General features: G+C 44.2%; 1 protein-coding gene across 1 annotated transcript in view; it reads left to right on the top strand.

Annotated features, from left to right (window-relative positions):
• The window catches only part of LOC311243998 (voltage-dependent L-type calcium channel subunit alpha-1D-like), a gene marked incomplete at both ends in the record, with an annotated part of 170,375 nt that overhangs the window by 74,163 nt on the left and 74,927 nt on the right, over positions 1-21,285 (top strand). The window contains 6 exon segments of the mRNA XM_084333407.1: positions 6,277-6,303; positions 8,598-8,758; positions 9,327-9,552; positions 16,041-16,248; positions 18,550-18,670; positions 21,019-21,094. Of these exon segments, the coding sequence (XP_084189533.1) occupies positions 6,277-6,303; positions 8,598-8,758; positions 9,327-9,552; positions 16,041-16,248; positions 18,550-18,670; positions 21,019-21,094 (819 nt within the window).

The raw sequence follows: 21,285 nt of genomic DNA, 5'->3' as shown, positions 1-21,285 counted from the left end.
CTTTCTCACAGTAGGGGCACACTATCTTCCACTTCTCCGTTCTGGAGGGGGTACTGTGGCTCCTGCTGCTCGGTACTGACTCCGATTGGTGCATCACAGTCACCGATCTTCTTCCATCATTTAGTCGTCTGGTTCCTTCTCTGGAGCCAGGGGTGCTCCGTCCGAATGTATCTAGCCGTAGGCTGCTGACTTCTCTCGCCAGGAAGTCTGCTAGATCGAGGAGGTTCGGTTCGGGGCCATTCGGGTCTCGGTGGTCTCTCTGCCGCCTAAAACGCTCCTGTCGAGCGGGCGGCAGCTTCTCCAAGATCCTTTCCACATTTGAGTTGGCGTAAAGTTCATGCCTCCCCTTCTCTCTCTGCGCTCCCAACATCCCTACCAGGGACTGCACTCTGATGGACAGGTCGTCCAGTGCTCGATTGTCTATTGCTGGGGGTAAGCGGTCGATGTGTCGGATCTCCTGGATCACGTAATCCCATATGCGCCCATACCTCTGGTCCAATGCTACCAGCGCTGCTGTGTATGGGGTGGTGGAAGTCGCGTAGGCGAGCGCTATATTATGTGCGCGGGGTACCTTTAAGTGCTTCAGTAGGATGGCGTATTTATGGCGTTCATCCAATACATCCACCAACATGGTCTCCAGACACATGCGGAGTTCTGTATACTGGGCCCGGTTCTCTTGGGTGAAGTCGGGTACCATAGGCGTGCCAATGTATGACGCTGACTGTGGATACATCGGCGAGCGTTGGGGGAGAGGCCTCCTAGGCGAGTCTCCTCCCGCTCCTTGGTATGGGCTGGTACCGGCAGTGTACCATGGCCCGCTTGTCCAGGTGCTGTTCCTCGGTGCGGGTCGTGCGTCGTGCTCACCCGTGTATAGAGTCGGGGGTCTGTAGCGCAGCTCCGCGGGAGTATAGCCTGGGCTGTACCGGACCTCCTGGTCCGGTAGAGTACTGTGCTGTCGTCGGGCGCGGTTCTCCTCCTCTTCCTCTTCGTCTTCAGTTAGGTCATCCAGTGCTTGTAGTCTCTGGTTTAGCCTCTCCACAGGATATGCTGCTCCTTCCCGGTTGCTAGGTCTCGCTTGGACCGGTGGGGGGAGGTGGTCTGTGGGGGGTATAGACCTCGTCTGTTGGTCAAGTTCAGGGTTGTTTACTCGGCTAGGGGATGCCGCCCTGGAGGTGTGTCTAGACGAGTTCCTGGAGCCTCTGGCGGAGGGAGAGGGTGTTGTCCGTCTGATCAGCTGTTCTATTAGTTGCGCTTGCTGTCTGTCGCGCTCTGCGTCCCGTAGAGCACCAGCAGCTGCTCGCTGGCTGTCTGCTCGGTCTCGGGCCACATTCTCTTCCATCTGAATGCGTCTTATTTCTAGACATATATGCTCTTCTTCGCTCCGCTGCTGGATCTGCAGTCGGTCGCGTTCAGCAGCGGCGTTCAGGCTGATGAGGAAGGCCTGCTGTAGGGTCCTCTCTGCCTCGCTGGGAGAAGGCGGTTGTATAGGGGAGCCTTCCCTCGGGGTACTCCTTGCGGAGCCTTGGAGCTCTATCTCCACGGTGCTCTCCCCGTCTTCTTCCGTGCCGAGTTCTCTCTCGGTAGCGTTGTATTCCTCCCGGGACTCATCGGGGACTACTTCTTCAGTACTGGCGGGGTGTGAAGTCATGTCTGGTTCCCACTGGTCCCCACCGTGAGCTTGGTCAGTTACATTAGAACCCGTAGGGGCCTCTATGGTCGGGGTAGTCTGGGCGTTGGGGTTAGACATACTTTTACTTTCTAGTTTTACCGCGTTTACTGTTAGTAGAAGACTAGGTTGTTGACTGACAGCGTAAGCCTCTAAGTACTGAGGGAGCCGTCGTTCGCGCTGCGGGCGTTGGTTAGGAGGATCGTTTCGTGGAGTGTTCATCATAGGCCATTTCAATATTAATAACACTATATTAATATTACACTAATTACCCTCCGGCTCGAAGGACCAATTGTAACTGAGGGGTACAATTCCCTGACTGTATTGTTAGATATGATACTTACTACCACTACCTCTTGTACTTTAGACTCTGGCCACCCAGTACTAGGCATAAATAATTATGGTAAACACTCCCACGTAGATGAAACGATCCAACACAAATGTACCAAGTCGAAAGTCTGCGTTTAATAATAATTAATACATAGCAAAAGGTATGTAGAGCAATCACTTAATTACATTTATGATTTGAAATAGGATGCACTTTTATGGCAAATGAGTATTCGTTGGTATATCAATAGAGAACGTCCAATCTCTGGTGGCGCAGGCGGTAAATATACAACCTGGAATATTTAAGGAATAATAGCAATGATACTTTAATGATTATAGAACTGGATACACTAGGGGGGGATTCCGGTCGCTTGTAAGACAACTGGAGAAGGGGGGGGGGGGGTAGAGTCTGGCTGTATCCGTCTGGCCGAGGGTATCCTGGGAGAACCCACGGTTGTGCGGCTCGGTGCCTCAGCGATCCTCGATCCACAGATGAAAGCAGTTGGACTCTCTGTGGGCCGGCTTCCTCCGGTCCACGATGGAGAGACGTGAAGCGACCTCGTCATGTAGAGCGTCTCCTCACCTGTCGTCCTCTCCGGGGGGGGGGGGTTTCCAACACACGGCAGTGTTGGTCTTTATCCATAGAATAATCACTGTATACAAAGCATAATCCGTGCCTGGGAAGGCGGGCTGTCGTCGGTAGAATAATCCGATATGCAGGTCCACTCGCTCGTCGGCTCTGGGGCTCCTCGGGTGCAGCCTCACATGGGGTCGGCCACCCTGGATAAGCAGCCAGTTCTACCCGAAACGATGGGGGTACTGACTACGATAGTATTCTCACCGCACGAAGCACTACATATGAATAGACTATTATTAGCTTAATAGACTACGTCCAACTCGACGATATAGTGCCAAATATGACTATTCAAATATTAATATACACGATGTCTCAATACCGATGGTAGGCCGAACTTGGCCTTACTCCCACACGTGGCGTCGCGGGGAGGCTTTACGTCTGTCACTCCATTGGAGGGTAAGAAACTGGACTAAAAGAAAGTATATAAACTAAAAGCGCAGTATATATACGCACTATGAACAAATAGTACCATTAGTGGTGCGGTAGCCAGATTCCTACGCGGAACTAGGACTTGTTCGTACATGTTGAGCGGTACGTTTGAACTGGGTCTGGGGGGTATGGCAGCCTGGCACCAAGGTCTCGACCAATAGTAGAATGGAGACTATTATGGGATGTTCAGTAGGCTAGAATGGATATTCAATGCATATTGTACAAGGAATATACAAGGGATATCAGGGAATATTAGAGAATATACAAATACAATAAAATATATATATATAAATAAATATATATATTCGGTTTAATCTGGCCCTTCACAACAGTTACCTTTGTATAATGTCCATAGCTCTGCCAATTTTTACCGGATTGTGACACGTTTCTTTTAGACGTTCACAGAAAGGTAAAGAAACAATATACGTTGTATTCTATGGCAATAGCGTTGAGGTTTGTTCGACCCGTGAGATATAATCACGATTTTCACGTCAAGATTTTTTTTCACGTCACGCGGCTGCAGCTTTGACTGCGGCTGGTGTGAGCCTGCTAGCGTAGTTTTAGGAAATGTCGACATCCATCGAAAGCCCTGGGTCTCCTCTTTCTTAGGACTACAACGATTTAATGACGCCGTCATGTTCTCGCGTCTAAATCATCCAGTTTCCGGTGCAATGTGCAGAGATCTTTATAAGCTCATATTTAGCTAATAACACTTAAAATCATTGGTAAACAAACATAGTGCTGAAAATATACACTTTGTGTTGTGGGTCGGCCTGCCCTCTACCTCTGCATACGCGCAGCACGCGCAGCGGTGCACCTGCACGCAATCAGCACAATCAGCCGTCGACACACCTGCCGCTGATGAGGAACCTGTGCTACAAGAACCAGCCAGACCTGCAACATGTTCCCAGAACGTAATTAGAACTCATAGGATTCCACAGACTCGGGCGGCTAGGTGGTGTAGTGGGCAAGGCACTCGCCACCAGTGTGGAGACGCTAGGATTCGCGTGTTCGAATCCAGCTCTCCACATTGTTTTCAGTTTAGCTGGTCTTCCGCAGTAATACACATTGGCCGTATTACGGGGAGGGAAAACTGAAGGGTGGGGATCGAACGTTGTGAACAAGCGACTCCTACAAGTCGGTTGGTGCGCCTGCGCAGTAGAATCAGGAAGTGTCGGGGGCAGCGTGAGCCTCCCACGCGTTACTCCTCGACACTGAGAGATCGAGCTGCGCAGGTGAAAAGATGCGACTGCTGTTACCTCAAGTACCGGAGGGGACTTGTGCTATGTATGACTTAGTCCACATTGCAGCCGGCTTGTGGGAGGCAAGAAACAGCGTTCGTGACAGGGGAGGGTTGAATTGGATGATACGAAATTGGGATGGGAGAAAATATAGAAAAATGGGAGAAAAAGTGGATCAAAAAAAAAAAGGGATTCCACAGACTCTCCCTTGTGTTCCACCACCCTGACTCTGGCTCCCTTCACTCCCGTGGACGGACCTCCCGGGAGGAGCGGGAATCTAACCGAGAACCTGCGGATAACCAGACAACTGCTCTACCTACCGAGCCACTGTCCCCAGGGTCTTTACTCTTGGCTACATTTGAAAAAGAAACGCAACATCACTTAATACGGACTGTATTGATCTATGTGTGACGTGAAATAGATCTCGTACTGGTACCAGGCTGATCGGGTTTAAGAGGTTAAACTCTTAAAGGGGAGATGAAGCATTGAACAATGTGATCCTAGTTTGTTTGTTGTGTACCTTGTGTAAGACAGGGTCCTATAATCAAATGTGAAATCCTGCTTATTTGTCTGAAAAACCAAATATAATTTCCCTGTTTTCCCCATGGGCGCCGCCATTTTGTTGCTGACGTCACGGTGTTGGTTTGGTCTGGCTCCTAGTGGGTAGCTGCCTAGTAAACATGGAGTGTCAGTAAATGCAACGTTGCCTACCAAACAAGGGGACCGCGGTGGTTCTTTTTGTATTGCTCATGGCTGTTCAAACTAATTTTATCGTGTGAAAGAGAGGAAAGTTGGTTCATTTCCACAAACTACCAGTGAAAAAAACTGTTTTGTTCAACCACCGTCGCGGGGCATTTAGCTACTTGGCTACCTAGCTCCAGTTCAACCACCGTCGCAGGGCATTTAGCTACCTGGCTACCTAGCTCCAGTTCAACCACCGTCGCCGGGCATTTAGCTACCTGGTTACCTAGCTCCAGTTAAACCACCGTCGCGGGGCATTTAGCTACCTGGCTACCTAGCCGCAGCCGGGATTCAAAGCCAACTAGCCGGCTAACCCAGCTCGCTAAATGCTGCATGTAGCTAGTTAGCAGAACTGGAGCTAGGTAGCCAGGTAGCTAAATGCCCTGCGACAGTGGTTGAACTCGAGCTAGGTAACCAGGTAGCTAAATGCCCCGTGACGGTGGTTGAACTGGAGCTAGGTAGCCAGGTAGCTAAATGCCCCGCGACGGTGGTTGAACTGGAGCTAGGTAGCCAGGTAGCTAAATGCCCCACGACGGTGGTTGAACAACACTGTCTTTTTCACTGGTAGTTTGTGGAAATGAACCAACTTTCCTCTCTTTCACACGGTAAAATTCGTTTGAATAGCCAGGAGCAATACAAAAAGAACCACACTGTCCCGTTGTTTGGTAGGCAACGTTGCATTTACTGACACTCCATGTTTACTAGGCAGCTACCCAGCAGGAGCCAGACCAAACCAACACTGTGACGTCACCAAACAAAATGGCGGCGCCCATGTTGATAAATGCTTCAAAAAAGGATATAACAATTTTTTTCTTAGAAACTGCTTATTTTTATAACGTGATTTTTTCTGTGGCTTATCTAAATACTAATTTGATGCTATGACTATGTTTATATCGCTATGCTTCATCTCCCCTTTAAATAATTCCAAGTTAATTCCAATTCCTATGAGCTAGGGGCATCATAGCGAAATGCAGATTTACCCTGTTCTGAGCGAACTCAGCGGACCTTAAGGCCAGCCAGTCACTAGCACGCACACACACACACACACACACACACACACACACACACACACACACACACACACACACACACACACACACACACACACACACACTGCTTCACTATAATGTAGACATATAATAATGATCACATGCTGAGACAACCTGAGGCTCATTCATGTTTTCTCCCTCTGTCTCTTTCTCTGTATCTCTCTCTGCCCCCCCTCTCTCTCTCAGTGCCAAAATGATGAAGAACAGTTGCTGGTGAGTCTACTATGTGTGTATTTGTGTGTGTGTGTGTGTGTGTGTGTGTGTGTGTGTGTGTGTGTGTGTGTGTGTGTGTGTGTGTGCGTGTGCGTGTGCGTGTGTGTGTGCGTGTGCGTGTGCGCGTCCGCGTGTGTGTGTGCGTGTGTGCGTGTGTGTATGGTGTGTGTGTGGGGGGGGGGGGGGGCATCTCACTGTGGTCAGCAGTGGATGGAGAGTGGACCAGTCCTCTTTTGATGGACTAGGATATATCTTCAGTGGAGGGCAGACATGGTATCTAACCCTAATCTCTCTCTCTCTATCTTTCTCTCTCTCTCTCTCTCTCTCTCTCTCTCTCTCTCTCTCTCTCTCTCTCTCTCTCTCTCTCACATTTTTCTCTCTCTCTCTCTTTCTCTATCCATCTCCCCCTCTCTATATCTCTCTCTTTTACTCTATCTCCTTTTCGCTCTCCCCTTATCTCTCTCTTTCTACCTCTCTTTCTATCTGTCTCTCTCTCTGTCTCTCTCTCTCTCTCCCTCTGTGTCTCGCTCTCTCTGTCTATCTGTCTCCCTCTGTGTTTCTCTCTCTCTCTGTCTCTCTCATGCCATATATACATATACTGTTACTGTTCCTAATTTATGCAAATGACATGTCGTCAGCTTGTGACTGCAACTTGTTCCTGTTCGCGGACGACTCAGCCCTGCTGGTCTCTGACAGGAACAAGTTACAGGTTGAAAAAACCCTCAGCTCAGAACTCGGCAGAATCTGCACATGGCTCGCTGATAACAAACTGTCATTACACCTGGGTAAAACAGAGTCCATTCTCTTCGGTTAAAAAAACAGACTCAGCAAGACCGACGGCTTCTCAGTTACAGTAGGTGACAATATTGTCACAAGGAAAGATGAAATTACATACCTGGGGTCCATCCTAGAGGCAAATACTTTCCTGTGACAATGACCAATGTAATAAAAAAAAAGTCAACCAACAAACTAGTTTCTTGTACCGGATCTCCTCTCTGGTAAACAAGAATACCCTGAAGACTCTGGCAGGAGCGCTCATTCAAGGGTACTACAACTATGCTTGCACCTCATGGTACCAAAGCACCTCAAAGGCGCTAAAACTAAATGATAAACATCACAAAACAAACTGGTAAGACTACTGCTTGACCTTACTCCTAGAACCCACCTCACCCCTGCCCACTTTGACAACCTAGGATGGCTTAGAGTAGACGACACAGTACAGCAACTTGCAATGGGCCTGGTCTACAAGATACACTACTACACCACTAAGGTACCCATGTACATGTCAAAATACTTCCCAAAGGTCAGTGAATACCACAACCACAACACCAGAGGGAGCTCCACAAATCATGTTAAACTTTGATTTGGCTAAAACAAGGGATCAAACATGTTTTGCAATTATGCCACATCAATGTGGAACGCCCTACCCACAGCTGTAAAGGGATGTGAATCACTACCCACCTTCAAAACCACTCTAAAAGAGCACCTACGGGAGACTGCAATTAGAAACTGGCCCCTGTAAATGTCCAAACCCAACCCCCTCCAATGTACAGTTTCCCCACCCCCCCCCCCCCACCCCGCCTACCAAACACCCCCACCCAACCCAACCCCCCCCCCCCCCCACTTCACCTACCCAACCTCCTCCAATGTACAGTTTCTTCCCCCTCAAATGTATATACTCTCTTTTTAGAATTTGTTTTGTAACAGTACTGTCTATCTGTATGTCATGAATGTTATATATGTTATGATTAATTGAAAATGGGGGACCCTGATGTAAACCTCAACAATTGTGTGTATTGAGCTGTACTGTATTGTACCCATTCTGCAATCTGTTAATACAAATTTCAATCAATCAAAACTGTATACTTACATACTCATAGTATATATTTCGATTCTAGTGTTTATTGTAGCCATATTTATTGTAATGTATAATATAACTGATACGGCATACAGACCCTCATATGCACCTTGATTACACTGCCTACATCCTCATATTCGGCATAATGCATAATTAATTATATTGTTTATACTGCCTATTTTTTTTACTTTCTACTGTACTATAATTGTATTGCCTATATTATGTATTCTACTATTACCATGCCCATACCTGTACCTCCCCTCCCCCCTCCCCCATGCTGCCATGATGCCTGGGATCAATAAAGGAATATGCTATCTTTGTCTCTCTCTCTCTCTCTCTCTCTCTCTCTCTCTCTCTCTCTCTCTCTCTCTCTCTCTCTCTCTCTCTCTCTCTCTCTCTCTCTCTCTCTCTCTCTGTGTGTGTCTCTCTCTCTCAGTCGTACTCTGTGCCGTTGGAACAGGGTTTGTAGGAGGAACTGTCGTACGGCTGTTAAATCTGTGACGTTCTATTGGCTGGTGCTGCTGCTCGTCTTCCTCAACACCTCCCTCAGCGCTTCCGAGCACTACAACCAACCTGACTGGCTGACAGAAGTCCAGGGTACACACACATGTGCAAACACATACATACACAAATGCGCACACACATTCAGGTACTGTACATGCACACATACATACACAAATGCACATACACATTCACGTACATGCACACATACACAAATGCACACACACATTCACATACGTGCACACATACATACACAAATGCACACACATCCAGGTACTGTACATGCACACATACACATATACACAAATGCACACACACATTCACGTGCAGAGGGGGGGGGGGGGGGGGGCCCAAGCACTTGCCCATGTGACCATTGATGACCAAAGTGCCCTTTTTTTTGCAAGGCTTTTTCTTTCTTTAATAAATAATAATTATCATTATTTGTTGTATAATATATTCTATAATATAATATTCTTTGTCCTCATCAAGAATAATTTTTACAATTAATAATATTATCCTCTTAATATGTAACGTTATTTTCGTCTTCTCATATGGGCCGTCATGCCCGTATATCTCTATAATCTCTCTCTATCATCTATATATATCTATCATCTCTCTCTATCATCTCTCTCTCTCTCTCTCTCTCTCTCTCTCTCTGATCTAGACATTGCTAACAAGGTGCTGCTGTCTCTGTTCACGGTGGAGATGTTGTTGAAGATGTACAGTCTTACGTTGGGTCACTACTTTGTGGCATTCTTTAACCGTTTTGACTGCTTCGTGGTGTGTGGCGGCATCATGGAGACCATCCTGGTGGAACTGGATATCATGCCTCCTCTGGGCATCTCTGTCCTGCGCTGCGTTCGACTGCTGAGGATCTTTAAAGTCACACGGTAAGGGGAGGGGTGTTGTAACACGTCTGGCTGTTTGATGACATTAACTTGTTAGCGGAGAATAATTGCACCGAGATATCTTAGCTTAGCAAAGAGCTAATCATACGTTGTCGCTATTTGGATTCTCACATACCCGTTTATTATCAAAATATTGTTAAGACCATATGATGCCTGGTCATATGGCTCTATACTCTCTCAACATAGTAGATCGACATATATCTGTGTGTGTGTGTGTGTGTCTAAGGTAAGGTATGGTAAGGTACATTTATTTGTATAGGGCTTTTCTAGATTAAAATCACAAAGTGCTTTACAGGCAGTAAAAAGTTAATCAAAATAACATAACCATACACGTTACATCATATATAATAGAAATTAAAAGTGTGTAAAAAAAGAAAGAGAAGAAAGTTAATTAAAATCGCTCGCAAAGTGCCGTTCAACGCAAGGGCATGACGGCCCGACGCGGTACCCCACCTGTTAAGATTCAAACGCACGCACATGGACACAGAAAAACATTTTAAAACGCTGTGCAATGTGAGAGTTTGTCTGCAAAGTTTACCGAATTCTTTGTTAGACCCAGGAAAACAGAGGATGCTGTAAATGCGTTTGCATTTCATACTGTGAAACATCACAACAGCTACAGATGCATGGATTGGAAAAAAGATATTTCCAGACTCTGACACTGCCAACATGTTTTGTAGCCTTATATTTGGTTCATGGTGCCTCAAAATGTTTTTGGTTTGATTTATATAATAAACATAGGTAATAAATATGTCATGGTCACTAATGGAAAGTTATGCAAATTAATGTACAAATCCAAAGTCAAGTCAAATTCAAAGTCAGCTTTATTGTCGCTTCTCATAATGTGCAAGACATACAGAGAAATGAAATTGCGTTTCCCCCTTCCCACGGTGTATATAAAAAAAGGTCTAATATAAACATAAAGTAACATATAGGACACTATAAACATAAGTAACATATGGGTCGACTCCGGCTGTCGGCGTTGCCTCCGGCTTGGGCCAGCCGTCATACTAACTCATTTGGCAGAGTTAGCGGGTGGAAGTCGATGGGTGGTAATCTGGACGTTGTGGACAGCGACTCCTACAGGTCGGTTGGGGATGCCTGCACAGCAGAGACAGGAAATGGCAAGGGTAGTGTGAGCCTCCCACACGACGTTACACCTCGCCAATGAGAGTCCGCGCTGCCAGGTGAAAAAATGTGACAGGCTGCCTCCTCGTGTACCGGAGGGGACACGTGATGCAAGGCTTCTATCCTCCCTACAACCGGCCAGTGGGGGGCATATGCGAACAACATTCAAGACAGGGGAGGGAAGAATTGGCACAATGGAATTGGGATGGGAGAAAAATTGAAAAAGAGGAGAAAAAGTGGATACAAAAAAGAGGTAAAAATAAGTAACATATGGGACACGATGTACATACACTATACAGGACTATATACAGTATACAGTGGCTAAAAAAATGTATGTATGATTGAAATAAATATAGGAGGTAAAAGAGAACTTAGTGCAAATATTTTTTTTGCAGCAATGGTACATAGTAAGTATAACTAACAAATAATGGCAGTAGAATACAATAATGGCAGTAAAGTGGCAGTGAGATGATAGATATGGCGGTAAACTAATATAATGTAAATAAAAATAATGGCAGTAAAGTAAAGTGACAGTGAGTTTGTGAAGTGGCAGTGTGTGTGTCAGTGGGGGGGGGGTGTGTTCTTAGTTCAGATTCTGTGGTGGCAGAGTGAGAGCGGGGGGAGAGCTGGGAGAGAGTTCAGCTTCCTGACAGCCTGGTGTATGAAGCTGTGTATGAAGCAAAACTGCATAGTGCACTTTTAAAATAATTAGATTAGTATCTTTGTGAGGTTATACTGTTTTATTATTTACATTGAAAAGATACAGAGATCATTTGTTAAAGCTGGATTTTCTACAGAAGATGTATTATTTAGAACATTATTTCAAAATATTTAGTTATTTATTGTTGTCCAGTAAGACTTGAAAAGAGAGCTATTATTTTGTTACAGGTTGATTTTTAAGTTATTCTTGTGCCATTGAGATTTGTCAGGGAGATCATTTTAGGCATAATAAAACATGTTGATTATTGAGTAACTTTGGTTTGGTGTGTCTTTGGTTATAGAGAGATATTATTGTTATATAAAATAATATAAATAATAATTTTCTATCCATACAGATGAGGCATACTTTAAATATAGTATAACAATAAGGCCTATTTGAGTAAACGTTGAGTATCATTATGTATCTCGAGGCTGGGGCCAGCATGTCCTCTTTTTTGGAAATCAAAATATGGTCACCCTATAGCATACATGATCAATTAAAAGCCTGACTATATAGAAAGGTTTTAAGACCCTGTTTAACTCAATCAGCGCCACGGGTCTAGCCCATCTTTGTTCCTACTGCGCCACCGCTCTAAGAGATAGGAATAAGTGGCAGTGTTTGCAGGGCTATATCTATATTCTATATTATAGCTATGGATACAAAACTATGGCTCATTTGACATCAACTATCCATCGTTCAATATGTGAAAAAGAATAAATTTTTTCATGTATATGTTCGCGTGTTATACCGTGGTGAATATAAGTATAGTTTCAGAGTGATCCTGGCTATTTCCAGAAAACGGCTTTTTTACTAAAAGTCTTGGTGTTGCTCTCCTGGACATGCTACTATTTCCAAATCAAATGTATATAATAGGTATTATGTTTCATCATGAATGCATGAAAGGGGAGGGGGGTCGTTTTTTGATGCTTTGATCGTCACCAACGGCATACGTTTTGGAGTACGTTACACATGGTCGTTGCGATCGATGTGAAATCATGGTTGGATCAAAGCAGGATTGATGTCATATAGTCCTTACCTTCACTAGGAGGTACCCCAAAAACAATATTCTAATTGTTTGATCGCGATTTTCCCATATTGGTGTCCATCGTGTCGCCAACATAATCCACCCCAACACATGCATCAGGGGCATTGGACGCGTTTCAATGTGATCACGTGAACCGCTGGACTCATCTGACCAAAAAAACTGCGCCCGGAGTGAATTAAATTTAACACAGCGTGTGAAAAAAACGTTTCGAAGGGTGGGCGATACTGCCACCTGGCAGGATGCGGCCGGTATTGCACTCTAGAGACCATGTATTGATTACCGGGGTCTTAATAAGATCACGGTGAAGAACAAATACCCGCTGCCCCTCATCAGCTCTGCGTTTGGTCCTCTGTACGGTGCAACTATCTTCTCCAAGTTGGACCTGAGCAGAGCTTACCACCTCGCTCGCATTCGGGAGGATGACGAGTGGAAGACTGCTTTTAATACCCCTATCGGCCACTTCGAGTATCTCGTGATGCCGTTCGGCCTTACCAATGCCCCAGCAGTGTTCCAGAATCTCATTAATGACGTACTCAGAGACATGAATGGACAGTACATTTTTGTTTACGTGGACGATATTCTGATTTTCTCCAAGGACCAGGAGACTCACCAGTGTCATGTTCACCTAATTCTTCAACGGCTGTTGGAGAACAAGCTTTTCGTAAAACTTTGACCCTCGGTAAAGTAAACAGTGTGGGAAAGGGGTGGTCTAAGCAAACAGGAACTATGTGTGGGGTAATTATGAATTTGGTGATTGTGGGCAAACATGTCATGAAAAAAGGGGGAAGGGCTCTGTTTAAAGAACTATACACAAATAAACAGTCTGAAGATGATTCACTTGATAGACAGTGAGTATACTTAACTTATGGAATAGAGGCTGAGAAGAATGAACAACTGATTATTTTTAGAGCTTGTTTCTGCAGACGGTATATGGGCTCAAGTTTGGTTTGATGAGTACTACCCCAAACTAAATAGCACTAATTGATATATGGGTAAACCATAGAGTAATATAACATTGTGGCAACCTCAGTGCTCAACAAGTGACATGTTTTTCCAAGAATACCAATAATCTTGGCCATTTTTGTAGTTATGGCTGTGATATGAGGTTTCCATGATAGGGATTCATCAAGCAGAACACCAAGGAATCGTGTAGAACACACCATAGCTATGGGGATGTCATTGATCACTACTTTAGATGATGAGTTAAAAATCACAGATTTGAGACAAAAAAAAAATAATTTGTTTTTTTAATGTTTAGTGATAATTTGTTGCATTTAAACCAAATTTATAGTTTGTTAAGTTCTTCATTTAAGACCCTAATGATGGTATCAGGATCTTTATGTGAATAGAATACACGTGTGTCATCTGCAAATAGATTTGTGGAACTCCCTCTGGTGTTGTGGTCATGGAATTCTCTGACCTTTGGGAAGTATTTCGACATGTACATGGGTATCCCAGTGGTGTAGTGTATCTTGTAGACCAGGCCCATTGCAAGTTGCTGTACTCTGTTGTCTACTCTAAGCCACCCTAGGTTGTCAAAATGTGCAGGGGTAAGGTGGGTTTTATGAGTAAGGCCCAACAGTAGTCTGACCAGTTTGTTTTGTGATGTTTGCTAGCCTTGTTTTTAGGGCCTTTGAGGTGCTTTGGTACCATGAGGTGCAAGCATAGTCGTAGTACCGTTGAATGAGTGCCCCTGTTAGAGTCTTCAAGGTATTCTTGTTTACCAGAGAGGAGATCCGGTACAAGAATCGTGTTCGTGGTTGACTTTTTTATTACATTGGTTGCCATTTTGTCACAGGAAAGATTTGCCTCTAGGATGGGGAACCCAGGTAGCTAATTTCATCTTTCCTTGTGACAATAATGTCACCCACTGTAACAGGGAAGCCATTGGCCTTTCTGAGTTTGCTATTTGATCCAAAGAGAATGGATTCTGTTATACCCAGGTGTAATGATAGTTTGTTATCAGTGAGCCAGGTGCAGATTCTGCAGAGTTCAGAGCTGAGGGCTTTTTCAACCTGCAACTTGTTCTTGTCAGAGACCAGCAGGGCTGAGTCGTCTGCGAACAGGAGCAAGTTGCAGTCACAAACTGATGACATGTCATTTGCATAAATTAGGAACAGTAAAGGTCCTAGTATGCTTCCTTGTGGAACACCACAGCTCACTGGGAGGGGGGGGGGGACAGTGTGCTGTTCACCTCCACCATCTGTTCTCTCCCTTCCAGGTAGGATTGCATTCAGCTCACTGATGAACTATCAAAACCAATTGCTTTTAGCTTATCAATCAGAATGGGGTGATTGACGTTATCGAAAGCCTTTTGGAGGTCCAGCATGACCATGCCGCAGTATTTGCCCGTGTCCACCTCGTGTTTGATGTGGTCGTTCAAATAGAGAAGGCATGTGTCAGTGGAATGGGATGTTCTGAAACCAGATTGGAATTCATAGATTCGCTTTTTTTCCGCAAGGTACTTTTCGACCTGTTAGTAGAATTTTTTTTCCATAACTTTCGAGATGGAGGTGAAAGTTGCCTGGGTCTAATTTGCTGCTTTTTTGTGCAGGGGGGTCACTCTCGCAATTTTGAAATATTTGGGGATGTGTCCCTGTTTTATAGAGAGGTTTATTATGTGGGTGATGACTGGGGTGATGGTGGCTGCTGAGTCTCTAAGGAATTTGGAGGGGATATTGTCATGGCCAGTGGCCTTGTTAGGTTGGAGGGCACTCAGTTTTTTTAACACCTCATCCGTTGTTACCATTTCGAGTTTGAAGTCGTCTTTGCGAACCCCTAGGTTTTTGTAGTAGGATGTGTTCTACTCCAAAATGCCCAGAGTGGGAGGGTAGTTTATTAACCAATGTTGTGGCTATGTTTGTAAAGAATATGTTTAAGTAATTGGCCACATCCAGCTTGTCTGTGATGAGAGTGTTTTCAGTTGATGTTTGAAAATCTGGTTTTTAGTTTTTTGCTACAGCCTAGTTGGTTGTTGAATAATTTCCAAAAGCTCTCTGAGTTTGTTTTTGTTTTCTCAGTTTTATCATTGATCATTAGCCTGTTTCGTTGTTGTTTGAGTTTAACCACGTGGGCTTGGAGATCACTGTTTAAGCTTTTGGTAAGCTTTGACTGACTTTTATGAAGTTCAGAGCATTTTCTGTCTGGTTTTCATAGCGGGTAGTATGTCTGAATGTGTAAGAATGTAAGTAAGAATAAATATATTTATATACAGCATAATTGTATATGGTGTTTGTAGGGCAGTTGTAGACATTGACAGCAGTAGGTACAGAATGTATAAAGTGAGTATAATCAACAAAAGTTAAAAGTTTGTAGGGTATAGACAATGGCAATTAATCTGAATAATGGTCACAATGTACAAGATTTCAAATTTGCTTAAATGCTTAAATATAATATAGCATATTATTGTATACTATGCTATGCTATTGTGTAATGTCGGTATATTGTGGTATAATGGTAGAGTATGGTATACTAATGTATACTATGATATATAATATGGTATAATATAGTATATTAATATATAATATGTATATTATTGTATAATATGCTATATCATATTCTATATTATTGTATAATATTGCATTATTCTGTGTCTAGCCACTGGACAGCTCTGTCCAACCTAGTGGCGTCTCTTCTCAACTCTATGAAGTCCATCGCCTCCCTGCTGCTACTCCTCTTCCTCTTCCTCATCATCTTCGCTCTGCTGGGCATGCAGCTGTTCGGAGGAAAGTTCAACTTCGACGAAACTCAGACCAAGAGAAGCACCTTCGATGCCTTTCCTCAGGCGCTGCTAACATGCTTTCAGGTATAGATATAAACACCTTTCTTCAAACACTGATAACATGTTTTCGGGTATAGATATAAACACCTTTCTTCAAAAACTGCTAACATGCTTTCAGGTAGAGATATAAACACCATTCTTCAAACACTGATAACATGCTTTCAGGTAAAGAAGTAAACATCTTTCTTCAAACACTGCTAACATGCTTTCAGGTAGAGATATAAACACCATTCTTCAAACATTGATAACATGTATCCAGGTAAAGAAGTAAACACCTTTCTTCAAACACTGCTAACATGTATCCAGGTAAAGAAGTAAACATCTTTCTTCAAACACTGCTAACATGTATCCAGGTAAAGAAGTAAACATCTTTCTTCAAACACTGCTAACATGTATCCAGGTAAAGAGGTATTGATTGATTGATTGAAAAGTTTATTAACAGATTGCAGAATGGGTACAGTACAGTACAGCTCAATACATACAATTGTTAAGGGGATGCAGACCAGAGAAAGACTTTCGTCTTGTTTACATCAGGGTCCCCCATTTTCAATTCATCATAACATATATGACATACATGACATACAGATAGACAGTACTGCTACATCTATACATTTATGACATATCAGATTTGCAAATACAGTACTGTTTGTGATACAAAAGTGTCCAGAAAAGGAGTGTATATACATTTGGCGTAGAAACTGTACATTGGAGGAGGTTGGATGGGTGGGGTGGGGTTGGGTGGGTTGGGTGAGGGCTGTACATTGGAGAGGGCTGTACATTGGAGGTGGGGGGGGGTGGGGGGGGGGGTTGGGTAGGGGACACACACACATTTTACACTGTACATTGGAATACTGACAAAGCCTTACTTGGTCATTTACTGTACAACTAGGTTAGGACATTTGTAGGGGCCAGTTTCGAATTGCAGTCTCACGTAGGTGTTTTTTAAAGTGGGTAGTGATTCACATTCCTTTACAGCTTTAGGTAGGGCGTTCCACATTGATGTGGCATAATTGCGAAACGTGTTTAGTCCCTTGTTTGAGCCGAATCTGGGTTTTACATGATTTGTGGAGCTCCCTCTGGTGTTGTGATCGTGGTATTCACTGACCTTTGGGAAGTATTTTGACATGTACATGGGTACCTTGGTCGCGTAGTGTATCTTGTAGACCAGGCCCATTGCAAGTTGCTGTACTCTGTCGTCTACTCTAAGCCATCCTAGGTTGTCAAAGTGGGCAGGGGTGAGGTGGGTTCTAGGAGTCAGGTCAAGTAGTAGTCTGACTAGCTTGTTTTGAAGGTAAACATCTTTCTTCAAACACTGCTAACATGTATCCAGGTAAAGAGGTAAAAAAAAATCTTCAAACACTGCTAACATGTATCCAGATAAAGAAGTAAACATCTTTCTTCAAACACTGATAACATGTATTCGGGTAAATATTTAAACATCTTTCTTCAAACACTGATCACATGTATTCAGGTAAAGATTTAAACATCTTTCTTCAAACACCGCTCACATGACACAAATGTCCATGTAATCTGTTTAAACTGTTTAAATTGTTACTATTTGTGATACTTGGTCATTGCTGTTGTGTTCTTGCACTGTATTGACTTGCTAACTACTGAGTTAGTCTTCTATGCATTCTAAATAAACTGCTGGTGACATAAAACGTATAATTTTGTGTGTTGGATGATTTTCCTGGGAAATAGCCTACTTGATACCGCTGTTTTGGTAGAATGACTATTGTGTTATATCAGTTAGTGGTAGAGATTAGCAAAACAGTTATGATTAAGGATCCGTTATCCCTGCATAGACTGACTGCCTGGTGAGTACATACCAGAAGTTACACCATTCACTGACATGATCAATAATACAATTCATTGATTGATGATATCATAATAAGATCAAGCGTATATAACCTAACAGGACCAGGGGTGTATATAGTGGATCAGCATCTTATAGTTTGCTCGGAACAGGGTAAATCTCCATTTCGCTATGATGCCCCTAGCTCATGGAATGAACTTCAACTGTCCTTAAAGCTTGAGATTCTCCCCTCCGTTACAGAGTTTAAAACCTTGATCTCCTTTGTCAATCGAGTTGTACATGTTTTAATTCATTTGTTATCCTTGCTCTTTGCCTCTTATTGTTTTATTGTTATGATTTTTTATGCTTATTTCTGTATGTACACTTGGCGTGACTGTAAATGAGGGGAACCTCAGTTGTCTTTCAAGTTTAAATAAAGGTTTGTAATTTAATTTAATTAAATGTAAATAACGGACCTGACTTCACTACCAAGATCATTAATGGAATGTATTGATTATGTTGTGTTGTAGATCTTAACCGGGGAAGACTGGAACGAGGTGATGTATGATGGGATCATGGCGTACGGAGGTCCTGTGTTCTCTGGGATGATCGTCTCTATTTACTTTGTCATCCTGTTCATCTGCGGCAACTGTATCCTTCACACAGCAGCTAGTTGACTAGCTAGATTAGATTAGATTAGATTAGATTAGATTAGATTAGATTAGATTTGTTTCGATTCAAATGTATTGTCATCGTGCAGCACAAGTACAGAACAACAAAAAGAAGTTTGGCATCCAACCAGAGTGCAAATGTAACAGCGAAGTGCGATAGTAATATACAATGTAGTACCCTTCCTGCCGAATTGTCATACAGAACTTGTAAGTCGCTTTAGATAAAAGTGTCAGCTAAATGACAAAATGTAAATGTAATGTAGGTATAAATTTAGTATAGGCAACATAGTTCAGAGTTCATACAGTATGGCTAACAGAGCCTAGAGTTTAGGTCATGGAGATTCACTGTATCAGTGTAGCGTCTGCTGCTGTTTGACTAGTCAGACTGACTGGAACAGTGTACCTGCTGTTTGACTAGTCAGACCGACTGGAACAGTGTAGCTGCTGTTTGACTAGTCAGACTGACTGGAACAGTGTAGCTGCTGTTTGACTAGTCAGACCGACTGGAACAGTGTAGCTGCTGTTTGACTAGTCAGACTGACTGGAACACTGTAGCTGCTGTTTGACTAGTCAGACTGACTGGAACAGTGTAGCTGCTGTTTGACTAGTCAGACTGACTGGAACAGTGTAGCTGCTGTTTGACTAGTCAGACCGACTGGAACAGTGTAGCTGCTGTTTGACTAGTCAGACTGACTGGAACAGTGTAGCTGCTGTTTGACTAGTCAGACCGACTGGAACAGTGTAGCTGCTGTTTGACTAGTCAGACCGACTGGAACAGTGTAGCTGCTGTTTGACTAGTCAGACCGACTGGAACAGTGTAGCTGCTGTTTGACTAGTCAGACCGACTGGAACAGTGTAGCTGCTGTTTGACTAGTCAGACTGACTGGAACAGTGTAGCTGCTGTTTGACTAGTCAGACCGACTGGAACAGTGTAGCTGCTGTTTGACTAGTCAGACTGACTGGAACAGTGTAGCTGCTGTTTGACTAGTCAGACCGACTGGAACAGTGTAGCTGCTGTTTGACTAGTCAGACCGACTGGAACAGTGTAGCTGCTGTTTGACTAGTCAGACTGACTGGAACAGTGTAGCTGCTGTTTGACTAGTCAGACTGACTGGAACAGTGTAGCTGCTGTTTGACTAGTCAGACTGACTGGAACACTGTAGCTGCTGTTTGACTAGTCAGACTGACTGGAACAGTGTAGCTGCTGTTTGACTAGTCAGACTGACTGGAACAGTGTAGCTGCTGTTTGACTAGTCAGACCGACTGGAACAGTGTAGCTGCTGTTTGACTAGTCAGACTGACTGGAACAGTGTAGCTGCTGTTTGACTAGTCAGACTGACTGGAACAGTGTAGCTGCTGTTTGACTAGTCAGACCGACTGGAACAGTGTAGCTGCTGTTTGACTAGTCAGACTGACTGGAACAGTGTAGCTGCTGTTTGACTAGTCAGACCGACTGGAACAGTGTAGCTGCTGTTTGACTAGTCAGACCGACTGGAACAGTGTAGCTGCTGTTTGACTAGTCAGACCGACTGGAACAGTGTAGCTGCTGTTTGACTAGTCAGACCGACTGGAACAGTGTAGCTGCTGTTTGACTAGTCAGACTGACTGGAACAGTGTAGCTGCTGTTTGACTAGTCAGACCGACTGGAACAGTGTAGCTGCTGTTTGACTAGTCAGACTGACTGGAACAGTGTAGCTGCTGTTTGACTAGTCAGACTGACTGGAACAGTGTAGCTGCTGTTTGACTAGTCAGACCGACTGGAACAGTGTAGCTGCTGTTTGACTAGTCAGACCGACTGGAACAGTGTAGCTGCTGTTTGACTAGTCAGACTGACTGGAACAGTGTAGCTGCTGTTTGACTAGTCAGACTGACTGGAACAGTGTAGCTGCTGTTTGACTAGTCAGACCGACTGGAACAGTGTAGCTGCTGTTTGACTAGTCAGACTGACTGGAACAGTGTAGCTGCTGTTTGACTAGTCAGACTGACTGGAACAGTGTAGCTGCTGTTTGACTAGTCAGACTGACTGGAACAGTGTAGCTGCTGTTTGACTAGTCAGACTGACTGGAACAGTGTAGCTGCTGTTTGACTAGTCAGACTGACTGGAACAGTGTAGCTGCTGTTTGACTAGTCAGACCGACTGGAACAGTGTAGCTGCTGTTTGACTAGTCAGACCGACTGGAACAGTGTAGCTGCTGTTTGACTAGTCAGACCGACTGGAACAGTGTAGCTGCTGTTTGACTAGTCAGACTGACTTGATCAGTGTAGCTGCTGTTTGACTAGTCAGACTGACCGTGTGAATGGCTGTTTGACCTGAACTCTGTGTCACAGACATCCTGCTGAATGTCTTCTTGGCCATCGCTGTGGACAACCTGGCCGGAGGAGACGGAGACAACAAGAAGAAAGAGTGAGTTTGGAGACAGAGTGAGGGATCGATGAAGGGAGAGGGAGGCAGGCAGGGGAGAGAGAGATGGAGGAAAAGATGGAGAGAGATATGGAGAGAGCGATGGAAGAAGAGATGGAGAGAGATGGAGGAAGAGATGGGTTGAGTTGAATTGACCGCTGTAGGAGAACGGATAAGCAATGGATTAGGAGGGA

This window comes from Notolepis coatsorum (genome assembly GCF_963971535.1).
Source record: "Notolepis coatsorum genome assembly, chromosome: 17".
Classification (NCBI taxonomy): Eukaryota; Metazoa; Chordata; class Actinopteri; order Aulopiformes; family Paralepididae; genus Notolepis; species Notolepis coatsorum.
This window is presented reverse-complemented; position numbering and strand designations above follow the sequence as displayed.